The sequence below is a fragment of the Wasmannia auropunctata genome, unplaced genomic scaffold (assembly GCF_000956235.1).
Source record: "Wasmannia auropunctata unplaced genomic scaffold, wasmannia.A_1.0 LD336101.1, whole genome shotgun sequence".
Classification (NCBI taxonomy): domain Eukaryota; kingdom Metazoa; phylum Arthropoda; class Insecta; order Hymenoptera; family Formicidae; genus Wasmannia; species Wasmannia auropunctata.
Window position 1 is genome coordinate 3,223,036 of NW_012026789.1, and position 11,387 is coordinate 3,234,422.

At 35.3% G+C, this 11,387-nt stretch overlaps 1 protein-coding gene across 1 annotated transcript in view; it reads right to left on the reverse strand.

The window, feature by feature from the left end:
* Positions 1–2,013: 2,013 nt before the first annotated feature.
* Positions 2,014–11,387, reverse strand: part of LOC105459397 (pikachurin) — a 115,730-nt gene continuing 106,356 nt past the window's right edge. Inside the window, exons 11-15 of the mRNA XM_011705378.1 lie at positions 7,457–7,706; positions 6,490–6,785; positions 5,090–5,335; positions 4,308–4,411; positions 2,014–3,987 (exon numbers count right to left, since the gene is read on the reverse strand). Coding sequence (XP_011703680.1) covers positions 3,839–3,987; positions 4,308–4,411; positions 5,090–5,335; positions 6,490–6,785; positions 7,457–7,706 — 1,045 coding nt within the window. The 3' untranslated portion in view covers positions 2,014–3,838. The remainder of the gene's footprint in view (positions 3,988–4,307; positions 4,412–5,089; positions 5,336–6,489; positions 6,786–7,456; positions 7,707–11,387) is intronic.

Below are 11,387 nucleotides of genomic sequence, written 5' to 3' on the forward strand. Positions count from 1 at the left end.
CTTTGCTAAATTCTCGACGTACAATCAGTTAAATCGTATATTATTATTACATTTTTCTACTACCGACTACCACCCATCTTTGATATATCATTATATTTAGTCCCGAAAATAACATCCGTACAAAATTGACTACAGCCGATTGCTTTTATGATGTGTGTGTTTGAGTAGGTCATTTTTTAAATCATTTTCGTGCGATGACAAAGTGAAGTTCATCGATTACTCTATGCCTTACGTTATGCCACCTCATTTCTTTCCGTTTCATTTCCGTCTCACTTTTTTTTTCTCTTTCCTCGTGAGATAGGATGTGTATACGTATTGACCTGGGATTTTCCGACCGGTAGTGCTAAATTGTGTTCATAGGATTGAGTGAAACGCTCTATGAAGATAAAAAAATATGCGACGATCTGCATAATAAAGATATCATTTGTTCTTTTTTTTTATACGTATATGTAAAAGTGTTATCCTCTCGTTTTCCTCGCTTTCCTTCGTTGAACAAAATCTTGAATGTCAATTAATATTAAATTAATTATTACTAAGTGAGAAATGACATTAGCTAAGTTGCTGAATAATCCTATATTTAAAATGATAATTTGTTACTTTCATCGCTCAAAGTCATGAAAAGCAAATACTTCGTATACATATAGAATTATGACTAATTAAGCAACTTAGTTGTGGCTTTTGCTTCTTTGCTTCTTTACGTTTAATTCAATTTAAATATATATTTCTCACGATATGCAAAGGTGCCAACAATTATTTCAGTTGTCTTTGCTGTTTAATTATAATGAAGAAAAAATTGCCTTATCACTAACATAAAACGGCAAATTCTTGCAAAGATATTGCTGTAATTATACTCTTAAAATATCTTTGAGATATGGCGCCTTATACGGACGAAATGGCTAAAGATTCATATATATATTGCATAAATCATTTGCAAAGTTTGCCCAACACACACCGGATGAGATTACTTATGAAGGACGCGAGTCCCGCATTTTGTCATCAGGATATGCACTTTGCATTCTGAAGTTGCATTTTACGTATTATATATTCTCGTTGGAATAGACGGTGATACAAGTGTTGGTGTTTGGTCCATGGCATAGCTCTCTCTCTTATTTTTATTAGTAGTTTACTCGTATCGATCACAATATTTAACCTCGATATCGTCGTGGAACTAAAACTCGTGCTCATAGCTGCGCTTGTGACTTAGCTCCTAGAAAAAGATCGTGATAAATCCTAAGACCATTAGAAAAGTTGCGATGCGCAATGATTCGTAGGAGCAGCGAGCACACACTGTCTGGATCGGCGCTAGATAAGTAGTTTTCCCATTACAACAGTGATACCACGTCATTCTTAAGTAGTGAAGTTTTAAGCAAAGTATTTATTATGGAATATTATTTTGCTAACAGCATTTTTTAAAGTAAATTTTACACATTTATCAAGAATATAATTTATTAAAAAATATATTGCATATAGAATATTTTATTTACCATTTTTTATTTTTAAAACGTGTATTAAAATTATTATAGTGCTATTAAAATTTTTAAAAAAGCATTTAAAAGAGATAGAAACAAAAGTCATTTGGAAAGAATTAAAACAGCGTACAGCAGCAATGAATAATAAACATGGTACATTACAGTACAATTAAAGTAATTAATGTTATTAACTCCGCGAGATGAAATTTTTATTTGTCAAGCAGTATTTTCATTTTTCTCTCGCACCTCTTTTTTTAAATTCTCTATTTGAATTTTCCTTTAATTTAGATTTTTTTATCAAGCGTCGATCCAAACACGCTCCGAATTTTTTGATGAGTGTTTAATTTGAACTCGTAAAGATCGAAGGTAATGACACCTCGTGTCGAAGATAACATCCGGTCGGAGGGAATAATCAAAATTGACGCGGAGGGGTTGCTTTTTCTACATACTTTTTATCTTATTAGGCCGAAAGCCGTCTTTGAGACGCGCTTCGTCAAATTTTATATCCGGCCGGGCATTATCCTGGTGCGACGACTTCCATTTCTTTTTTTTTTCGGATTCTACGCAACATTCTCGCGAATCCTGATCCTCTCTCATATCACGCTCACGTAACTTAAATTACGTTTGTAAACAGTTGTTACAGGATTCATTCTCGGATGAAATTGTATTTTGTAGAGTGTTAAACTGATGAAGCACTCTCGCTGCTTCATTGATTCCACTATCGCCGCGATATAGACATTGTTATTATTATAAGTTTCATTACAACCGTAATCTAATTTATGCGAATTTAATTACGAAATAATTTTCGAGAGAGGCAACTATTAATATCCAGATATGGGGCAAAGTTGAAATTGTTAATAGTATGGTGGTTTAATTATGGGCGTCGGGTGGAAGTTTTAGTTTGATTTGCGTTTCACTTTTCCTAACCCGTGCGAAACGTAATTGCTGCCAATTTTAATTTAATCCATTCCGTTTTAAATTATCCCTCGACTCAATTTAAGAACAGACATGAGCGAAAGGCTATAATTTACCGCGGCACGAATGTTAATTTTTCAGGAAACGATTGCAAAAATTGCAGAGAATTTTCGTTTAATTTGAATAATCTTTATTTAATTTAAATTTGCCTCCGCAAGATAACTATGATCGATTTTACTGTAATTCTGTAAAAATAGGCATACTGTAAATTTTACAATAATAAGAAAGATGTTCTTTCGCAACTTTTGCGCGAAAAATAGCACGGACATCATACAACAATAATTAATTCCACTTAATTAATAAATTATATTAAAGGTCGTATAACAAACAAGTTTCTTTATTTTCGTCGTGCAATTTATGTTTGGTTCGCACTCTCCCGTTCAGATTTTAATAGCATCTTCAGTACTTAAGTCTTAATTAGACGAAAAAATAAGTTGAAAAGTACTCCAACTGTGGAGCGAAGCAAGATAAATTTTTTTTAACTTAATGAATAATTACTTACGAAGAATGGAAGTAGAAAAGCTGCTGTACTTGTTTAATTTAATTGCACGTCAAAGTATATTATTTTGTCATGCACGATTACATTAACTTTCTCCTTACAGCAGCGAGATTTTTGTGAAAAATAAATGGTTCTACTTTAAGATTTTCATTGCACATTTAATATTTCTCAGTTATATATTTAATTTTAATTATCATTTTTTGTTCATTCTTTTTGAAAAGATTTTTAGAAATTATACAAACTGCAGTTGTACCCAAAAACTTCTTTTATAATGAACTTAGTTCTCGAGAAGCACGATAAAGTGGAGTATTGTAACTTTCGGATAAATAAGACAATGCAATGCCTACAATGATGAACGATTGCAATAATTTAGCGACTTTATGAGGAAGGGAACATCATTTTTCGTGATTTTTTTCGCAATCCCTCATAACTTTGCCGTCGAAAAAGTCGTTTACACGATGCCTTCGATCGAATCTTCTAAGACCGGGCCGAGCATAAGGCTCGAACAGGAAGTCGCAGCGCCAAGGATCAATGCCGCGAGGCAAGTGATAGATATTTCCGCGGTATCTCGGATCGCCCTAATATTTACAGTAAAGCCGCCTACCAGTCGATGGCCGCGCGCGACGATGGTCGGTTGCCGACCCACTCGATCTCCATCTTCTCGAGAGTTCCACCTGTGGAAGGGTTGAGTCTGTACAAAAATGATGAGCCGCGTGTAGGGTATTACACGCGGCCGCACGTGGATGCACGAGAGACACAGATGCACTTTCGCGGAGCACTATCTGCCGCGGCTATTTCGCCGCGGTACGATACGTTATCCTTAAATTTTCATATCCTAGCTTCGGGATGGACCCGACAACACCACCTGACGTCGGACGGCACGGATATCTCTATTTCAGGGGATGCATGAGTGTGTGTTGGTTGCCTGTGCGGGCGACGACAAAGCAACGGAAAAGTCCGAGTCCAGCACGAGGTCGCTGATGCAACCCACGATGCCCTTCGTGTACCTGCCCCCCGTTGTCCTCACGATATCCGGTGCACCGCCTACGGAGCAAATTGAATCTCCGTGAAAAGATTTGCTTTCCCGTAGAAAGATGTGCAGCTTAATCCGTAAAAATGCAAGCGTGACTTTTTATTCCATTTGTAAAAAATATTACAATTACTAAAGCATATTTTTATTAAGGATCTTTAAAACGATTAACCACATCAATTAACATCTTTTTTATTCTCTATGAGGATTGAGAATTTTGTAAAGCCATGGAGAATGAGAGAGAGAGAAATATTGCCACCAGCAGTTCATATTTTAGGATTTCAAATAAATTTAAATCTATGAGATAGTAATGACATAAAATTTGATTACTCACCAACGTAAAGACCGGTATCGGTGTTCAGTTGTCTCAATTGTCCCGGAGAAGATGCTGAGACACCGGTACCGCTATCTACCACGAGAGATGCCCATTGTTCGTTTCTAGAAAAAGTCAATGTTATTCATTGCTCTATGACCCATTTCGAATATAAACATTTTTCTTTTCTCCGGTTTTAATAAAAAGCGATTTGCTTTGGAAAAAGGTGGACACAGGTATTTTTTATTCGTTTTTGGTAAAATATAGAACGGTGCAGATTAATACATGAATGTTTATAAAAATATTCTCTTCCTTCATGAAATTTCATGGAAATAGTACCATTTTAAATGGTAGCCTCAAGCCACACGGACTATATGGAAAATTGGAAATAGAACAACATTTGCACACAATATTTTACTTGCATACGTACATGGAAACTGCATATTTCTTGACTAACAATTTTTTAACGAATTTATGTCCATTTTTTAAAATTAAAATCGAATCTTCCTAGATTGTCATAGCTTTCTAATTTGTAACATTAACCGCTTTTCAATAAACTAAATTCGTGATGAAATCAAGATCATCTAAATATGCATATTTTTATTAATAAAACGTCAAATAATTGTAAAAATAATAATTAATTAGTAAATTTAAGAATTTTAGAATATTGTCACGCATTTATTAGTGTCTCCTCCCTTTATTGATCAACGTGTTAAATAAATAAATAAATAAATATTATGAAAATAGGCATGCAAGCGGAAGGGAGGATTGGGTAACGAAGCACATAAAGCGTTTGTTCTTACCTAACAGCCCTTATACGATGCCACAGATCGTCATCCAATCGCGTGAGATTATACCGCAGCACGGCTTCCCCGGAACCCAAATTATACGCGAGAGTGAGATAACCGTGATCCAGGCCGAGGGCGAGGAAGTCGTCGTTCTCGTCCCTTTGTTCTTGAGGATCCGACTGGCGGCCGCTCCACAGCAGTAGGCCGCTGCTGCTGCTGGCGCGGAATCTCATATTGATGTCTACCCTATAGCTGATTATCCTGCAAACAGCAACAAGAACGTTTTAATGGGAAAGCAAAGCAAAAAAAAAAAAGAATTGATTAATGCGACAACGCACAATGTGAGGAAAGATCTCAATTTGAAGAGAAATAATTCAATTTTGCAATAAGAACTATTAGCAACCATTCATTATTTTAATTTATTTTAATTTATTTCAGCACATATATTGACATACAAACGCTTTGCAGTAACGTTACACGAGTGACGCTGTTAAAGCACCGCGTTGAAAAGTTTCATCTTGTCAAAATAATTAGGCAACCATTATACGTAAGTTAAAGAAAGTTAGCTGACGAAATAAAAATTATTTTTCTTCAGATCGCTCACTTGTCACTTGTGCGTGATGCGAACGCTCGATAAACTAAACGCAGCGCTATTAAATCAGGTCAAGGAGCGATTGTGTAGTGCAACGTGTAACGCTGTTTACCGCCCCACTCGCTTTTCAAACGCCGACGACATGTCGCTTTGACATTTACCGAACTTTTGCGTGCTACCGATTATTTCACGCTCGCATAAATAAAGTGTTAATAAACGAATCAACAGGATTTTTAAATCACAAAAAAAACGGATCGCCAATGTACTTCACGAAATCACGAGGGTGGAAAATGTGTCAGTTGACGAGTAAATACGTTCGTGCAGAGAGTGTCGTGCAGAGAAGCGTATATCATAAATAATTTTAAACGTGACGGCAAATATATCGCGAAAACAGGAAGCGACTTTTAAAGAAAAAAAAAAACTGTCTATTTACTTCGAAATTTATTCGAGATTTCGAAAAGATAGAGAATAATTGTAATGTAATTCTAAAATTCGTGACTTTGTTTAAAGATATTCGATGTACATGCACTCCAAATCCAAGTGTGTAAATCTGTAGTTACTTTTTACGCATTTATACGCGTGTGAATATTTTTATTTATTTTATCTGTGTTTTACACAGTTAAATGCATATTTTCACACGCTTAATTTTACAATAATATGTGTAAGCGTCTAAAAAATATGCATTTAACTGTAAAACACAGATAAAATGTAACACGCGTATAAATGCGTAAAAAGTGACTACAGATTTACACACTTGGATTTGGAGTGTGGGTACATCAGAACTTCTTGCTATTGAAATATGCCACTCATTATTTTTGAGTACCTTTTCATCGTATCGGCGTCGTTGTAATGTAGGTAGCTTTCGCTGCCGGTGAAGCTGGGCACAGCCCTCTCGTATCTCACGGACGTAACGGCGTTGCTGCTGGCTCTCGCCGGTGGCGGGACCAGCGGCGTATAATCGTCCGGTGCGGGACAAGGGTGCGGTACCCCTGGACGGCACCGGCAGGTAAACCGCTCGCGAAGAGGCCGACATTCCGCGTCGCCGCACGGCCTGGCCTCGCACGCGTGCCCGCAATTTCCTACGTTCACCCCGCCTAACGCTTCGGCTAGGATACCCACCTACGGCGAAAAATTGTAATAGTTACAGATACAACAGTAATAATAATATAAACGGCAATAATGATATTTGGTCAAAATAATAAACGGGAAAGAAAGCAAAATTTGATTGTATTAGGTGAAATATTTCTATTAAAAAAAAAGATTTAATCTTCACACAATTCAAAAAATGATGAACTTTTGATTGCTTCTCTTTTTCATCTCTCGCATATAACAAGCTATTAAAGAGATGAAAAATTCAGAGTCGTGCGTTTCGACCAGTTTTCAACCAGTTTTTTTTTTCCAGTTAAAGATGTGATCTGAATATTTCTGAAAAGCGAGGTTGGAGAGCTTTTTACGAGTTCAACTTTGGAGTTTAGCTTAATTAAATTAAATACTTTATCTAAATTTAAATCTTATATTAAATTATTACTATTATATTTATTTGCTCGCCTTATTACTAGTGATTTCCTGAACTTGTAATTATACGTTATGTTTGCTTCTCACGTCTACATTCATCTCGGCCTATTTTTAGAAATGCCAGAATAACAATGATAGAGATTTAAAGTGATTCAAGTGGGAGTTTCAACATCTTATCTACCATACCAGTGAGGCTCAAACTCCGAAGGCATTCCGACGGTAGAATTATCTAGCGCGCAACTTCGGAGCAGCCTGTATAATCCCGGTGTTCTTACCTCGCGATTATTCAGCACGATCGTCTGAATGCAGCCGACGAAGCTGGCCGTAGTTTTCATCTTCGGCGAGTACATGTCGGAGGACGGCGCGCCGCCTAAATAGAGGTTCAGCGGTAAGGATAATTGCGTGAACGCTCCGGGCGCCAGGATTTCCTGGGACGGGTCGTCCTCAACTTCTAGGGATGCCAAACGACCTGTCCTAGAGACCCGAACTTCGACCCATTCGCCAAGACGAACCGGATTTTCGCTTCTGAAAACAATAATGCAGATACCACACTGAAAATGCAACATCATTAACTTTTGAACGGCCGGGGGATATTTTGATATGGAAACCTTTTGATATGGACCTGAAAATTTCATCAGACAGAGAGAAGAAAGTTTCCTAATTAGTAGGATACGAATATATATACATATATATATGATATATAATTCATATATACATATATGAGTTATACATTATACATATGTGTTTGATATGCCATAAAGTGTGATTTTCTACTGGTGGTGACTTGTTTTTTAGCTCGTTTTGAATTTGGAAATAAATTGAGATATAATATAATCGCAATAAAATGGCAGATAAAAAGCATAAAAATGTTGATTTTTTACTTTAATTGAAAATTATATACGAAAAACTGTCAAAATATATTTTAAAATTCTAATGTTTCTCAGGAAGCTACGTTCAAATGTGTTTTTAATACTTTTTCGATATAAAAGACTATATATTTCAAATAACAAGAAATAATTTAGTTTTTTAAAGATTAAAACTGTAATTGTATTTTTATTTGTTTACATATATTTTTTGTAAATTAATTTTTTCGTTATTATTTCTAGTGAACTGGAAATTAGTCTAGTATTTTATTCTAATTTTTCCTCATTTTTTTTCCTTTATAAGAATTCTGAAGAGAAAAATGAAGTATAGCATGAGAGGCGATATGATCCTTCTAACTTGGCGAAGTATGACATAAGGTTCTTGTGAGAAGAATATGCGAGGTTGGAAAAGAGAGGCGATATTACTTTTTTACGGATTTTTCGAACAATTTAATTTTTTTTAAATAGAGCCTCGTGCACGCGAGAACAAATTTATATTTCGTATCTTCTATTTATGTTCTCACAAAAAATCAATCTCCCTGCGATTTTACGTCAACTTTACGGGATATACATATGTGTCTATTGTATTTTTACATTGCGCCTCTTCCGCTGAAAATCTAACGTTGGAAAACATTCCGCTCGGAGCAAACTCTACTTTCCGTGAAATGAAGCTCTCGCAAAAACACGTTAACACCGGAAAAAGTAGAGCGGGGCTCGCGCATTGAAAAATTGAAACGGCACCTTTCGTCGCGCGGTGTCCGCACGAAGCAATTAACGCGGTCCGCTCTCTCTCTTTCCCTCGTCCACGTCTACAATTATAATCGACGTTAACTCGATATTGACGGACGCTCCATCGATTTGATTTCGCAACGACGCCCGGGGAGGCCGCGCCAGCCAGTCAGCCAGTCAAGCGGCCTGGAGTTTTCCTCCGAGCGAATAGAGGAACGAAAATTCGCGCACGTACCGCGGAAACTTTACGCGCCCGGCCACAAAGTCGGATCATTCAATTTGAATTTCGCGAGGAAAGTCGGCGCGTGTTCCGTAGACAATGAATTCTCCTTTCGTAGGCGGGGGACCGGCACGCTCCTTTCCCAAGAAGAGATTCGACAGAAGAAATTCTTGCATAATTAATGTCGAATCTGGAGAAAAGGACAGAGGTGGATAAAGAAGGACGGAAGAGGGATGGGGAGGAGGGGATGGGGGCAGGGAAGGAGCAGGTTCGTGGGATCGTAAGCGGGAAGTAAATTGCTAATTAATAAGGGAACGAGATGGAGTCGGAAATTTTCATATTGGACTTTTCGCCCGGCGCTATTATGATAAAAGATACGGCGCGCTTGGAACTTCGAGGCTCGCTTGTTAACCGCTTCTTTTTTTTCTTCCTCACCCCCTCCGACAGGGGGTTAAATATCCTTGTTTAATGGCGCACGTAATAATGCACGTTTTTTTTTCACGTCGGAGTTTTGTAGCAGTCGCTTTTTATATTTAGCAAAAAGGAGATGTATTTTCGCGTAAGATTTATTATCTAACGGACTAAATTAAAAATAAAAGAGGTAAGGAAAACTGGACTTATAATAGGAGCGCGGTAAAAACAATACGCGATTATTTCAACTTAAACAATACATATTTAATAGTTGCATAAACAGTGGAATTGTATGTATTACGTTTCGTGTTACATTTGAGCCATTCTCAGAATATTCGAGAAATAAAAGAGAACATTCCTCCGCTTTTTCTCAGTCTGTGTACACGACGTGAGTGAGAAGTCTTAGAAAATAAGTTGTATCCAGAATACATTGACCACGACGGTTGCATAACACGGGTGGTTAAAGTCTGAGATAGAATGAATACATAATTATAATGCGATGGCTGGCACAGCAACGTACTTTTATACATAAAGTTGCGAGATAGCAAACAAGTAAATTGGTGGCTTAACTCAGTATCACAGCATGAGTACAACATGATGAAAGTCATAAGTTGAAGTCAAAAGAATAGTAAAAAAAAAAAAATAGATAAGAATGTAAATTGAAGAATAGAATCCGGAACAGAACGTTAAAATATAATAAATTAAGGGACGAGCTGCGAACGATCACACGGATTAAAGTCAAATCTTAAAATAAATTAATGCTTTAATGAGAAAAACAAAGCAGAGCAGATAAAGTTATAAGCAGGTGCTCATAGAAGAATATTATAGATTTATATATATAAGTTAACATTGTTTATAGAGATATGAATTATGAATGATATAAATGTTTCTACACGATTAGAAAATTGTTTTATTTATTAGAATATTTGATATTACATTATAAATTGTTCATACACGCATGTCATAAATTTATTCATAACATGCAAAAATTATGAATTATATTTACATTTATAAAGAATATTTTTGTATTTATCGCATTAATATTAATAATCTTTTTTTATTTATATTCGAGATTTTTTTAGTTAAAATATCGAAACATCAATAATTTTTATATTTCAGTTATCTTTTTTCATAGAGTTCTTATTTCTTACTTACTTTTGAGAAAACTCTGCTTTCTTCCAATAGACTTACAATTTGAAATTAGAACTTGATTCTAACATGTTGTCAAGATTTAATAAGATGTTGCTTAGTTGTTAAAATTTAATCTTGCTTTAAAATTGAAAACTTGCGACATAAGCTCTCCTGATATTTCCACAAGAAAATCGATTAAAAGTTAAATAATAGAAATATGTAACAACAATTATGTATCCAATAATACACACGTATATATGATATATGACATTATAATATATTGCAAAATTCGTTTGATAACACAAATACATGTTGCAATCAAATTAACATAATATTTATATCTTTTTTGGATTATCAATTTGTCTAAAATTTTATTCAATTGTGAAGCATAGATGGATATTCCATTATTCACATTTCATTCAATAGAATTGAAAGCAGTCTGATAGTCAAGCTGTCAGAATGCGAATGCGAGATATTCTGCAAAAATTTATTTTCAGAAGTATATTCTTGAATAATTTTATCTTAATAATACAAATGGTCGTGTATTAGATTTATTAAAACAATTTTCATTTTTTATTTTATATATTAATTATTTATTTTATTGTGTTATATTAATTTGGTATAAAAATCTTAAGTAAAACACAAATTTTATAAAATATTTTTTTATACGTGAAAAATATTAATGAAATACTTATATTACGGTTTAAATATGTGTTCGTATTCTTGTAAATAGATACTTATAATAATTTCAATATTATCAATCTTAACGAAAAGAACCTTTGTGTGTGTGTGTGTGTGTGTGTGTGTGTGTGTGTGTGTGGGGTGTGTGTAATACAATAATCATTCAACAGT